This window comes from Fundulus heteroclitus, chromosome 18, assembly GCF_011125445.2.
Source record: "Fundulus heteroclitus isolate FHET01 chromosome 18, MU-UCD_Fhet_4.1, whole genome shotgun sequence".
Taxonomy (NCBI): Eukaryota; Metazoa; Chordata; class Actinopteri; order Cyprinodontiformes; family Fundulidae; genus Fundulus; species Fundulus heteroclitus.
The window spans coordinates 10,356,780-10,371,714 of NC_046378.1; the positions used below are offsets into that span (position 1 = coordinate 10,356,780).

The window sequence follows — 14,935 nt, forward strand, 5'->3', positions numbered from 1 at the left end:
AACTCCAGGAAGCGCCGTCTGCAGGAATCTTGTCCCTCGTAATCTGCGTTGCGGGGCCGCTACGGGGCGGGGGCGCGGAGCGGAGCGGATGGCTTTCCGGGGCTGTTTAGAAGTGGGATCATTTCAGGAGCCACGCTTCTATTCAGGTCCGAACAGCAGCGGCTGCCGTGTGCCCCCCTCTAATCCTATTCAGCCCCTCCAGGGCTGGAGACGCCATGCAGATCAACCAATTAGATGAGTTATGCCGCAGTCAGAAGCGCAATATGGATCTTCCTGGTAGGCCTACCGACACCGAGGAGAGGATACTCTCTATTAAAGCGATTTGGGAGTATCAGGATGCAATCGGATACCAGGGCAGATTAGTGGCAAGGTATAGAGCTTTGTGCAAAGGATTCAAATACTGATGCAATGTTTGGACTAGACGCGGGGTTTAATATTGCGACACTAGAAAAGAGTTCGGATGAAAATTTTTGATCGGTTATAAGCAACAGGTCTGAGGTAGGAACGCTTAAAGGGCAGATTGCAACACGAAGCCTTATGTTCCCAAGTGCTGCTAATTTTGGGATGGGAGCGAAGCCAAACCTTTTCCCCATCCGTAAACGCCCATAACCTGTGCTATTTTTTAAGCGGTAGAAAAGGTGTGGGTGTGTGTGTGTGAGAGAGAGAGAGGAAGGGGGTGGGGGGTGGGGGGTGGGGGGGGGGGGTGGCACTGCTTGGCATAGCTCCATGTTGTCGAGCTGAAAGAATGAGTCGGATCCAATTTGACACTTGAAAGCATCGTAAATAGAAAGGTCAAAAGTAGGAGCCGATCATGTGGCCCGGTTATATTTAACACCTTAATTGATTCAATTAATGGATGTGTGTGGCGCCACCTGTAGATTACTTCAGGAGCCGCTGCACAAGCGTATTAGTTACACCCGGTCCATTTATAGGGGCCGATAAGGCCATGTGTGCGTGCATTACAGCGCGTAAGCGTCAACATACATTATCCCCTCCAACCACCATGAGCTGTAAATAGCGTTTATGAATAACAACAAAGACTTACAAAGGCATTTGTGGTGAAGGCAGATGAATGACAATGCTGCAGTCAAGTGAAAAGAGCTTTATAATGAAAATGTTCAATTTAAAACAGCATGTTTTACAGATCGGAGTTTTAAAAAATAAAATCCACATACAAGTAAAATAAAGCCCATTTGCTGGAAAAGAGCAAGGTTAATTTAAAAAAAATAAAATAAAAAATAAATCGTGGTGCCCTGTTGCTGTCTCACTGTTGCTGGTGCAATTAATAGCTTGAGTTATTGTTCTTCTCAGCAAAGTACCTGAAAAACTTGTTTCCATTGTTAGGAGCACCATATAAATATGTTGCATAACAAAATATTTTTTAGTCATTTTTTTTTTTTTAAACTTTGTCATCCAAAATCTACTGCCGGTCATGTTTAAATTTCGTCCTTGCTCGAGTGACAATACAATCATTTTCAAAATATTCCGAACATCTGAGAAGAAAACGGTCATATCAAAGAAAAGTGTTCAAATTTAAAAACACCTAAAAAGAGGCTTTAAACCAAGGGTTCTTAAATCCTCAAACTGGTAAGATAATTTACAAACGACCTGAGTATTTACAACGATTTTTGTTAACATAATTCAGATTTTCTTAAAAGAAATGTCCACAAAAAAATGTGAAGAACTGAACTTCCTTTTTTTTTTTTTTACAAAAATATTGACAGCAACTCAGTAGCGTCGCCATCTGTTGTCGTGCTCTCTGTTGCCACGGTTGCCAGCCCATTCGTCATGTCTGCTTCCACCTTGGCTGTCGTGTCGACGGTTGCCGCCACTCCTGTCGTTGTGGTGGTAGTAGTTCTCCCGGCCCTGGCCGTGATGCTGATGGCGGCCGGAGCCGTGCTCGTTCCCGCGGCGCTGGTTTCTCCCGCCGCTGGTCATCTGGGATGGATGGTGCCTGTAGTGATCGCTGTCCAGTTGCCTCAGGTCCCCTCTGCCAGAGTTGCCGCCAGCGGGCGACTGCCGCTGGAGAGATTTGGAGAAGACACCGTTAAGCTGCTCGAGCTGCTGCATATGAAGCTGCCACATGTTGTTCTTCTACAGATGAAGAAAAAGACATGGAGCAAGACCTGAAGGTTCAAACTGTTCTTTGAGCTCAAGCTTTCTATTGCATTTACTTTGTAGGACAACAAGTGTTGTTTTACCATGACATGCTTCGGGAGATTATCTGGGGACGAAAATGACCTCTGCATTTGGTGTGGAGGAGTGTAAGGCGGAGAACTAAACTGCACTGGAGTCCTGTAAGGGAGCAATATAAAGAAAGTTACACTTAATAAAATGTTTAGAGCAACTCATCAAAAACCCTTATTTCTCATTATTTTTAATTAGTCTTACCACTCTTTCATAAAAAAAAAAAAAGATTCAAAATGCCATTAAATGAGTCTTCAAAAGTGGTATTACCTGTTTCCAAAATTTTTAACTTAATACACGACTATCTATTAGAGAGTGAAAGCAAGACGTACAGTAATAAACATTTAGGAAAAACATTAGCTGTTTTCAAACAGAAAACAGAGACATGTACCCAAGAGAGCAAGAGATTGGCAAGAGCTGTGCATTTGTGTGGATGCATTTCAGGTTGTTAATCATATAAATATGTCTGTTGGGTTATTGTTCCCTTATTCCTCTCTCCCCACTTTAAACTAAATGTAAGGTGAAGGCACAAGCCGCTACCTTCCCAATTTATAGAATATGCCAAGTTATGTTATGTGCACGGAGTCTATTCATTGCACAAGAGATTGCATTGTCTTGTAGCAAACAACCGAACAAAAAACAAAAGATGTACTGCAGGTATTTTGTTAAAGATAGTTTTGAATGCAAGTGAAAGTGAAAGAATGACAATATTGTCAGCATTTATGAATTGCATTATAAGTCCCTAAACTTGATTGAATAGTTTTTCCAAACTCATAATGAAGTTAATCAAAGACCATGTTATTTCTAAGCCTTTAGTTAACACAGGAAATAAACATTTTGACCAGTGGATTGGTCAGGGTCAAGCAAGGGAATATTTCTGGGGAAAGTTTGGGGAATCCAAACTTCTCCTAATGTGTCTGGTATTTACTCTTCTAGCATTACATGCGCTGACATGAGTCTGAACTCCGCGCTGACAGGTACACGCAAAGCTAAATTTTTACGACCACATACCCGGTGTCCCACTATAAACTCCTCAGCGACAAGAAGTGTTTACATTGAACTGTTTCATATGTGACACCAAGCTTGATGCACTGAGCTGCTCCAAGGACGCACGGCATCTCAGTCCCTCTCTGTTCTCACGGACAGATGTGCGGTGGGTTCCTGCTGGAAAATAAACGGCTCTACATGCTCAACTAGCTAAGCTAATAAAAAGATTTAACCATCCTTTCCCCGCTTCGTCCCGCAGGGAAAAAGTGTGGCAATTATAGGAAATTGTCACAAGAAATGTAGACAACAGGGGCGCTAGACTATGAACGGCAAACCGCCTGAAGAGTCAGAGTGGAGTCCGCTCGGCGCAGAGCTCACCCAAGTATGTGGCAGCTGTAATGTTGTGTTTTTATCAGTGAAGCACACCGACAGCGGACTTTAGCTTAACAACCGGGTGAGTCTCTTTATTAGTTCTTCTTATGCTCTGAGATCTCAGCAGGACTAAAACAAAGCACCAAACTCCACCTACTGGTCGGAAGTATGGATGTAACATACATCACCCTCACTCTCCAGTATGGGGGGGGTTTAATCTCCTATTTTTAATAATGCACCAGGTTAGTGTTCAAATTTATTTTCCCTTTTGGTTTAATAAAGTATTTTTGAATTTCAATGAATAGAAATAGCAGCTGTAAATATCTCTGGTGTTTTCTATCCTGGATCTGTTTGGGTATTTTGCCCCACGGCATGTTTGTGAAAGCAATTGTCTCAACATGCAGGGAGAGGGTTTTGGTCCTCCACCATTACTTTATTTACAGCTACCATTACCTTATTAATTTGCTGTTGAATGTTAATATGATACTAGTATCAACATGTTGCACAACTACATGAAATTCAGGGAATAACTAAAAAAATGGTTTTAATACCAGCATCAAATCAAAAAGAATGCAGTCTAAATCTTGAGAATCGGAATCGATACCCAGCCCTAGTAATAATCAATGATAGCTTTTAGTCTCGCTATTGCTTCTTTTATTATCCCAACTGCTCCCACAATTCTTGCTGAAAAATGGAATAAGTTGGGTGGAATGAATTTTACAAACATATCAACATGTTCGGGTTACAATGGTAAGTTGTTGACTACCGTATTTTCCGGACTATAAGGCACACTTAAAATCCCTAAATTTTCACAAAAATTGATGGTGCGCCTTATATAAGATCACTGTTATGCTTACTGACAGATTTTATGTGGTACAATGTGCTCAAGAATCTTAGCAACAAATCGCTCCGCTCAATGGATATTCTAAGCATTACAGTACACTGTGTCGCTACCTGATCAGCATCCTGAGCTGTCTACAAGACTGCCTGACTGTAAAGTTTAAACTAGAAGTGCATTCATGTAAGGCAGCCCGCGCCCAGAGTACACGCTAACAACAATAAACCAAGTAAGTTAATTCAATAGAAAAGTTAAGTTTATTTTGGCCTTATGTTAGAAACAGGGCAGTGTAGTCCAACTACTCTGTCCTCCCAACAGAGACTGATCGCTCTCTCTTTTAGGGGAGAGCTGTGTATGCGGAGGGGCGGAGTGATATTACACACTTGGGAAGAATATTTAGTGTGCCTTATAATCCGGTGCGCCTTATGGTCTGAAAAATGCAAAACAAAGCCTCCTCTAAACGCAAACAATAATTTCTTCATATTTTTGGGTGCTGTGAATGCATACATGCATACAGTTTTTTAAAGGCATGGAAAAGTGTTATTTAAAATTCCCAGGTCATTCCAGTGTCTTGAAAAAAGTATATCTGGATTTTGAATTACACTACCCTGCTTGCAACTAAGACCCTTGAAAAATAACTGCATTGCACAGCTTCTTCAGGGTTTCCATAACATGTAATTAATCGTGGCACATTGGCACGGCAAAATAAAAGCTGTCGCACCTTCAGAATTAAGTTTCTTCTTAATGATATGTTGAAATAATGCAAAGTTAACTTATACTAACCATAATCCGAGTTTGAAATGTTAAAATGTACTTTATTTTGAAAAACCAACACCACCTGCTTCCTGTCTGCCTGTGAAGCTGGCTAGTGGCAGCAGCTTCCACTGCTCTCAGGGGGGAAGGAAAACTAGAGGAGAGTCCACTGTTGCCCATTTAGAGTCTTTGTCGCTATATTTAGCAACTTTTCAGACATCTCTAGCAAATTTCTTTCAAAAAGTATTAGCAATAACGACTTTTAGCGATTTTACCAAAAGCACTAAATGCTGGGAATCACCGTATTAAGGCAGCAGTAAGAGCTGCTATAGGGGTTCCTACTTTATCTCTGGCACTCTCTCACAGGCATACCACAACTGCTGCCTCGTCACTATAGTTTTGAAAATAGTATTTTGTTTCTGAAACTGTTGCACTCAAATAATTCTCCAAATTTGATTCACACAGATTCAATCAATTATTCACCTTGTTCACTTTTTGTGCCGCTAATATCTTTTTGGCAGTTTGTTATGTAGTGTGGATTCAGGGAATGCATTAAAATGCATAAATCATCTGCTAATGATAATTTTTAGATCCAAGCACATCTAATCACCATTTTAAATAACTTTTTGGTCTTGGCAAAAGCTCTCCTACAGCCTGGGTCACAAATGTATGAACAAATACGCAAATTAGATGTTGACATCATAGGCTGTTCATCTTATATGTATATTGAAAGTCAATATCTACCATTTCTCATATTTCTATTGAAGAAAAAATATTTAGATATGTATTGCTATTGTTTTTAAATCGCCCAACTCTATCCTGCACACCACTCTGGAGATTTTTTCACCTACTTCCCCTATGGAGCGGAAGAGCAGGTAAGATGGTCTTGTGCATGTAGTTATTCAAAAAGGGAATTTTTGCATTTATTTGCATTTCCGTTAAAATCCCACACACTACCTTTAGGACCACATCATAACAAGAAGAAGAAAGGTAAGAGGACAAGAGCACAGCTATGAACAATGGTTTTATGTGGAGCAGTGATTGCTACCGCTGTAGAGAAGTATGTGTGAATGTGTAGTTGGAGCCAGGGCAGTGACAAACGGTGGATAAACATCTTTTGAAACTTGTTAGTGTACTTATAGGTAGGGTTGTCAAAAATATCAATACTCTGAAAAGTATCAATACACAAACACTGTATCTCAATACAATACTAATTTATCATGGTATTGATACTATTTTAGCATATGAGGCAAATAAAGAAGGGAAACACAAAAATCTTGACAAGCCTGCAAACGGTGCTTTAAAGTCCGTTTGACTAAATACAATAAATGCATTACTGAGACTGGTGTCCTGCATTAATGTGTGATTAGCTGTGGCCAGCATGCTACTAGTCATGTGTTATATTTGGATTATTTATTTAGCATTTGTTTGTACACTTATTTAACTAGCATCTGTGATTCTGTTAAGAAAGCATGTTCATTGTTGAGGTTGAAAAATAAGTTTTTGATGTTTATAAAATCAGGGTTTCTGCAGAAATCAGTAAATCTGATTTAATGCTTTTAATGCCTTTTTAATGTCATTTTCAAAATTTGTAATGCCATCGACACGTACTCATGACAATTAGATATATATGTAAAGACAAACTCTGGAAACTCTTAATGTATTATAAAGTACCTTGAGATGATTATTTTAAGATACACTCAGCTATATTTATCCATAAATCCTGAAGAAGCCAATCAATTACTTCGACTACAGGCATGTCTTGCTGACATCAAAACCTGGATGACTAAACTCCCTGCTTTTAAATTCTGACAAGACAGAAATCGTCATTTTTGGACCAGTCTTCAAAAAATATACTTCTTAATCACTTAATCTGGATGGCATTAAATTGGCCTCTGGTAATAAATAAAAAAAACCCTTGGTGTTATTTTTGACTAAGGCCTGCCATTTAAATCCCATATTAAACAGGTTTCCAGGGTTTCCTTGTTTCACCTCCGGAATATCGCCAACATTAGAAACATTCTGTCCAGGGGTGATGCTGAAAAACTAGTCCATGCATTTGTTACTTCAAGGCTGGACTATTGTAATTCTTTACTATCAGGAAGTCCACAAAATGCAGTTCAAAGTCTTCAGCAGATCCAAAATGCTGCGGCAAGAGTTCTGATGAAAATCAACAAGAGGGATCATATTTCTCCTATTTTAGCTTCCCTTCATTGGCTTCCTGTTAAATCAAGAATAGAATTTAAAATTCTCCTTCTAACGTATAAAGCCCTTAATAATCAAGCTCCAACATATATCAGAGCTCTGATTACCCCGTATATTCCTAACAGAGCACTTCGCTCTCAGACTGCAGGTCTGCTGGAGGTTCCTAGAGTCTCTAAAAGTAGAATGGGAGGCAGATCCTTTAGCTATCAGGCTCCTCTCCTCTGGAACCAACTCCCAGTTTTGGTCCGTGAGGCAGACACCCTGTCTACTTTTAAGACTAATCTTAAAACTTTCCTTTTTGACAAAGCTTATAGTTTGAGTGGCTCATGTTACCCAGAGCTACCTCTGTAGTTATGCTGCTGTAGGCTTAGGCTACAGGAGCACATCGGGGTCTAGTTCTCTCACTCTGCTGAGTTTTCCTACTGTTCTCATTGCATTGTTTGTTGTTATTTCAACTTTTTGTTCTGTCATTTTTTCTTCATAGTAGGTACACCTGGTCTGGCGTTCTGTTAGTTGTGACATCATCCTGGAAGGCAGATCATCTGCTATTACCATTTAACATAGAAAGGATTCCTAAATCAATGTTTGCTCCTGTGCTTTTTGTGTCTCTACTCTGTCCTCTCTAAACCCCAGTCAGTCAAGGCAGATCGTCGTTCACACTAAGCCTTGTTCTGCTGGGGGTTTTTCCCTTCCTGTTAAAGGGGAGTTTTCCTATCCACTGTCACTTCATGCATGCTCAGTATGAGAGATTGCTGCAAAGCCATGGACAATGCAGATGACTCTCCACTGTGGCTCTACGCTCGTTCAGGAGGAGTGAATGCTGCTTGTCAAGGCTTGAGACAATCTGCTGGGTTTCCTTTTTGACTAATCTGTATGATTTGATTGAATTTGACTTTGTAAAAAGCCTTGAGATGACACGTGTTGTGAATGTGAAAATAAATACATTCCTTGATAAGACCGGACTATTTACTAAAACTCCAGAAAAGATCTTAGCTGAATGGTGGCATCCTTAATAAATTGTCCTTGCATCCTCCGCAGAGGTGTGCGTGTGTGTGAAGCTGAGATGGGATCAGAGTGATTACAGCGGAATGATGGACTTTGCAACTTTAGAAAAGCTGTTTTTTAAATAAATATTTTGCCACATACCCTATAATAATTTAAAACATTGTTTGTTTATTTGAAATGCGTCAATGTTTGAGAGCGACATAAAACGGTCATTAAAGTTCCTGTCACGCTAGCTGTTATTAGCACGATGCACACTACGTCCATGTTGCGCCCCTCCTTCGAGCCGCACAATGCTATATATTTAAGCTGTTCTACGCTCCATTGAAGCATGTTGAAATGAAGCTCCTGGGATGTCGTCATCTTCCAAAGTTATTGGTATTGGCGATGTTGCCATTCTAAATTCGCAGCCTGCTTTTTCTGAACATCCAGGAAACTCAAGCCATCTATAGGCAAATGTGAGATCATTTGAGAAAAGCCCCATTGAAAACATCCAAAAACTGAGACAAGAAGGGAAAGAAAGTAAGAGATCGAGGAAGGAGGGACAACATGTAAACAATGGGATTCACATCTAGAATTTCAAATATTTTTTCCCCCATACTCTTCCAGAACTGGAAAATACTGTAATTAAGTTACATACTTTTTTTCCCCAAACTATACAGCAACCGTTACATCTTGATACACTGTCCATGATGCAAGATACATGACATCTTATAGGTGGGCTACATGACAATTTAATAGCATGAGTAAAGATATTTAAGGATTACCTTTTTGACAATCTGCCAAAAAAGGGAGACGATATCTATACAGAACAAGACATTCAGTCCCTTGCTTCTTTATACTTTTATACAAAGTGTGAACTTTGTCTTTTTCTAGCATAAACTACCCTTCTCTAGCTACTATTTGCTTTAAAGTACAATTACATGTTGTTCTTTCAGAGCTATGGATTTCTAGGCTGAAATTATCATTTAAATAAATCAGATTTTACCGTACAAAAAAAAAAAAAACATGTGTCATGTCTTTCCAATATCTACCTGAACTTCCTAGTCTTAACACTCTCACAGAAAACAAGGGAAACAATTGTCAGCTATTCTTACCTTTGGCCGTGGGGATTTGGAGTATTTGCAGGGCTGGAATTCTGTGAGTTTCCTGGACTGCTATGACTGCTACCTATGATGGGACAACACAAAAGTGTTAAGAAAATAAATGCTACTGTTATTGTAATGTTACATTATATATTTTTATATATTATTATTATTATTATTATTATTATTATTATTATTATTAATCCAACAAATATTAAGTACCGTTTTATTTTTTTTTGGATTAACACAAGACAAATAAAAACAAAAAAACACATCAGAACCAATGTAAAAACAAATCTGTTGGCAACTTTTGTCTTTTTAGTTTTATACCGACACGTGGCAGAAACTATTTATAGTATAATATTTTATTGCCCCTAAAAAAACAGTTTTAAGGTCACAAACAATCATTGTTTTAAGCGACAAAGTAAATATGTTTGTACATAACATTCTACAATATTTAGATATGGCAATGCTTGCCAGAACCAACAAAATGTTAATATGTCGTTAACTTTGGTTACTTATTAAAAACAACTTATTTGAAAGCCTTACTTCTTTACCATGCAGAAAACAAAAGCAACAGCTTAACAATCAAGCGAACTAAAGATTTGCCAGTTCTTTAATTCCCAGTCACAATTTTCAACAGTTCATATCCGGCCACGGCTCTGTACAGCTCGCTTAAGCATGGCACAAAACACCTGTAAAGTAGCAGGGTTTGATCAAGGTATTAGGTTACACAGACAGATTATGCAACTCAGTACATTAGACACTCTGCTTCATTTTTTTTTCCAAATCGAAAGAGCAATGTTAAGTTGATGTCGACAGCACTCATCCGAGAAGCGCGTACATGTTTAGAGGAGGGGTTCTTCAATGGACTGCTAAATCGCTGAGTGAAAATATATGTCAACTTAAAAGTGATTTATGTGAGAAGGTATTGCGGATAGGGTGTTTGGCATTGACAATAAAAGATTGTCGACAAATTATTTTAGTCGACATCACTCAAAATCGCGTCATTTATGTTTTTATAACTGCAATGCACTACTGGAAACTATTGTCTCCGTTGCCTGCCATCACTTTTTGTTACAGAACTAAATGCCGACTATGCTTAGAGCTCATCCACTTGGATTGAAAAGCTGAATCAAAGTTCTACAAGTCACAAACCGTGCTTTAGTCAGTGAATAGCAATCCAGCTCAGGTTCCATTCAAGTATTTTAACTGTTGAATTAAAGCAGGTTTTAATTCTGCATGATAATTCATGGATACCATTACTGAGATTACAAGCTGCACCAACAAAAAGCAGAGATGAGCTCCTCAGATCCATTGTGAGATCATATGCTGGTGCGGTTGGCCGCGAGTTCCTCCTAATGCAAGACGACGCTAGACCTCATGAGGCTGGAGTGTGTCAAAGGTTCCTGCAAGATGAAGGCACTGATGCTATGGACCGGCCCGCCCATTCCCCAGACCGGAATCCAGTTGAGCACATCTGGGACATCATGTCTCGCTCCATCCACCAACGCCACGTTGCACCACAGACTGTCCAGGAGTTGGTGGATGTGTCCAGGTTTGGGAGGAGATCCCTCAGGAGACCATCCGCCACCTCATCAGGAGGTACAGAGGTCTTACAGACACGTGAAGGCCACACACGCTGCTGAGCCTCGTTTTGACTTGTTTCAAGGACATTACATCAAAGTTGGATTTGCCTGTAATGTCTTTTTCCACTTTAATTTTGAGTGTGGCTCCAAATCCAGACCTCCGTCGGTTAATAAATTTGATTTTCATTGATAATTTTTGTTGTCAGCACATTCAACTATGTAAAGAACAAAGTATTTAATATGAATATTTCATTCAGATCTAGGACAGTGATATTTTAGTGATCCCTCTATTTTTTTCGAGCAAGATAGATAGATAGATATTCTGCTAATTATGCGTTTTCATGCTTCCTGATAGATTTGCCCAAGTTAAAGCTATTGAAATGCAATTGTATCTTTTGAAACTATATTTACTTTAAATAAATTAAACTAAAAAAGTAAAGTAATTCACAATGTGAAATGTTTGAATGTATGGGTACAGCTGAGACTGATTTAATGTAAATACACAAATTTAATGTAAATACACAAATGACTTGTTTGTTGACAAGTTTCTTTTTTTAAATAAACCTTATTTAAAGGAATCTCTCAGTGTTAAATAGAAGTGGGTACCAATTCGGTATGTTTATGGGTACTGACCAAATCACATTGATACTACCGGGTACAGATTTACGTAAAATCAAACGACACCATGTTTCGGTACCCAAACACATCACTGTGATACTGAGTGAGTAGAAGAGTGGCAGATTTTCCATGCCAAACATGAACACAGCGCCGCACGCACAAGAGCGTAATGACGTCAACAAAGCATGGCTTATAGAAAGCGCTGTCTCCACTTTTCAAAATGCGGAGCAGATTATGCTTTGCTGCAATATTTGTGATGAGACGTGCAAGGCCAGCTTCAAAACTACTTCTAATCTGAGGAAGCACCTGGTCACTGCTGCCAATTTAGCGAATTTCTAGCTATATTTGGCGACTTTTCAGACCCATCCTGTGATCTTAGATTTTCTTTAAAAAGCGACTAGTGAAACGACTTTCTTCAACTATTGGTGGCTTCCCAACGGCTGACCCGAGAGAACGACTATTAGAAAGGTAGGGTGGCGCAAGGCCATTCAAGGCTTTAAAAGCGAATACCATTATTTTGAAAATGAATCCTAAAATGGATGGACAGCCAGTGGAGTGAAGCTAAAACAGGTGAAACATGCTCATACTTCCTTGTGCCAGACCTGCAGCAGCATTTTGTACAAGCTGCAGGCAAGCAGTGAAAAACCCAGTTACCTCCACATCAAGATTAGTTTCAGGAGGAGGTACAAGCTCCCTGCAGTTCTCGAGGAAGTATTTTGTTTTTCGCTTTTTCCTTTTCAAACAAATTGTATTTGGACCTTTCACAATCTAACGCCTGAATTTGATTTAATTTAAACCATTCCATTTTAGTCTCAGCTGATAGTAACAGTTGTTCTGGAGTTTGTCTTGGGAAAGCAACAAGCACTTCTAAAAGCTCTGACTCCCAGACAGACAGCTGCCTTGTCCTGAAACTCGCCTGTAGTCAGAGCAAAGAGAGCAGAGAGGAGAGCACCTCTGTTCCCTCATTGTAAATGTATCCCATCCGGATTTTCAAAGTAGGATAAAATAGGTTTTTATTTTTTTTCTTCTTCTCTTAAACTGTTGCACTAAAACAATCCCACGAATTTTATTCACACACAGCTGTAATCCGGTATTCACCTCATTCTTATTTGTTTGCTTTATTACATCGTCTTAATTTTTATTCAGGCAATGTATTAAAACTCCAAATATTATTATTAAGGTTCATTTGAAGATCCAAATAAGTTTTAAATATTGAGAAATAAGTATGTTGATCTGACAAATTTAGATATTTTATTAATAAACCAACATGTATTACTACATAAACACACACAAGTACCGAACATAGGTACCCTTAAGTACGGGTATCGATTCCAAGGTATAGAGTATCGGTTCAAATGTGAAAGGTACCCATCCCTAGTGTTAAATAAATGAGGCTTCTAGATAAATAATAATAATAATAATAATAATAATAATAATAATCACAAAGTAGGCTCACCCGTTCTGAACTGAACTTGGATGCTTTTTCCGTAAAGCGACGTCCCGTTTAGGAGTTGCATGGCATAAGGCACGGACACCTCGTGTTTATAAACAGCAAAGCCAAATGTTTTCTGTTTACCATCAAAGTCTTTGGGAATTTTAGTCCTGACGAGAGGTCCAGCCTGCAAACACAAACCGAATACTGTCATACAAGGTTGCAAAACACGTCATGCATAACACGCTAACTGGATAGCTTTAGTGAACAACATAGAAAAAACAAAGGACACGTTGACAGGGTGTACTTAGCCAAAGCTAACGCTAGATAATCATTATTTCACTTTCCTAAGTAACTATTCCAGCGCGTCTGTCCTAACAGCATGTACTAGTTTTAGCGTTAGCCTGTCGTTACAAACACCCCGGACCCTTGCTAGCTAGTGGCTAACAACAACAACAGCAGCACCTGTAGAAACAGCTCGAACAGAAGCTCCTCCGTAACTCTGGTGTCTAAATTTCTTATGAAAAGAGTGCGGTCCGCTTCGTCTTCTATTCCCATTGTATTTGAGGTGCTAGAGAAACTTTTTTGTTACCGAAACAAACAACTGACGCTAGCATGAAGAACACCGCGGCATTCAAACGGAAAACCTGTTTTCCTCGTCAGTCTTCTTCTTCAGCATAAAGTGAACGAACGTCTAAATGCATACCGCCGCCTAGTGGACTGGAGTCCGTGTGGCTTTTTTTTTTTATACCAAAGTATTACATGCCCTACAGAAGGGATGTAGTTCTGCTATGAGAAACTGATTCACTCTTGATTTCTACACTACTAGTTAAATCTTCATCTCCAAAAAATAGTCACATATTATCAGGAACCAGTAGGTTAAGGAGTAATGTGTGAGATTGTATTTGCCAAGACATTAGACGGTGGAGTTCAGAAGTCCTCTTCTGCTGTCTGAGAGCAGGGAATACTGAAGGCTCTAGAGGTGGATGTTGAGTGAGCATATTTTGATTTGCAAAATCGCAAGACACTTGGCCCAGTCATCATACACTTTAATAAAATTCTAAATTCTGAATACAGAGTATGCCTTCTCTATGTGGTTTGAAGCAATAGTTAAATAACCCACTTCAACTGAGCACTAAGATTACTTTAAAATATCTGGAATTAAATAAGGAGAGAAATAAATATTGTTCTGTGTTTAAAAGAAAATAACTCCTAACAACAATAGCTCACATGTCAACAACAATCAGAAATAATATTCAGAGAATAACAAGTATTATTTTTTTCCCCTTTCCTGTGTAGTAATTAAAAAAAAGAAGCAGTCCCTGAAAAACTTATTTAACAAGCAGCAGTGTGTACACTCCAGTCTTTATTTTTTTTTTTCTTCGTCCACCTTGTCTCTCAATCTGATCCTACTTCGTAGAGTCTTTTTCATTCTTTTGAAAGTCTCTTGGAGGTTTTTATGCATACACGGTTTGCACATTTGTTGACGATTATGTTATTTTTCAACAACTAACAACTAGGCTGTAAAGTATTTGTTCTTATGTTGCACATTTGCCCTTGCTGCACAGTCACCTATTCTTGTTTTTTGGATTTTTTGTATTTTTGTTACCCTTGTGTGAATCTGCATGCCTGCATATGAATTTCACTTTGCTGCTGGTGCACTTGAATCTTCATACTGTGGGACACTAAATAATGTTCTATTCTCCTTTCCCGTTTTTGGTCGCTCAACAAAACAAGCAAGAAAGTCTTTGCAAAAAGTCCGTCCGTCCGTCCGTCAGTCTTCTTCCGCTTATCCGGGGTCGGGTCGCGGGGGCAGCAGCTTCAGTAGGGAGGCCCAGACGTCCCTCTCCTCAGCCACTTGGGCCAG

General features: G+C 39.3%; 1 protein-coding gene across 2 annotated transcripts; it reads right to left on the reverse strand.

Annotated features, from left to right (window-relative positions):
* Nucleotides 1–1,087: 1,087 nt before the first annotated feature.
* rbm7 (RNA binding motif protein 7) lies at nt 1,088–13,746 on the reverse strand. 2 transcript variants are annotated; one of them, XM_012849758.3, is made up of 5 exons: nt 13,534–13,746; nt 13,093–13,255; nt 9,442–9,514; nt 2,202–2,295; nt 1,088–2,022 (listed from the first exon to the last, which is right to left on the reverse strand). In XM_012849758.3, the coding sequence occupies exons 1-5, from the start codon at nt 13,624–13,626 to the stop codon at nt 1,729–1,731; spliced, it is 717 nt and encodes a 238-aa protein (XP_012705212.1). In that variant the 5' UTR covers nt 13,627–13,746; the 3' UTR covers nt 1,088–1,728. The 2 variants fall into 2 exon arrangements, with proteins under 2 accessions (XP_012705212.1, XP_012705211.1); XM_012849757.3 differs by having other exon boundaries at nt 1,088–2,094.
* Between the last annotated feature and the right edge of the window lie 1,189 nt (nt 13,747–14,935).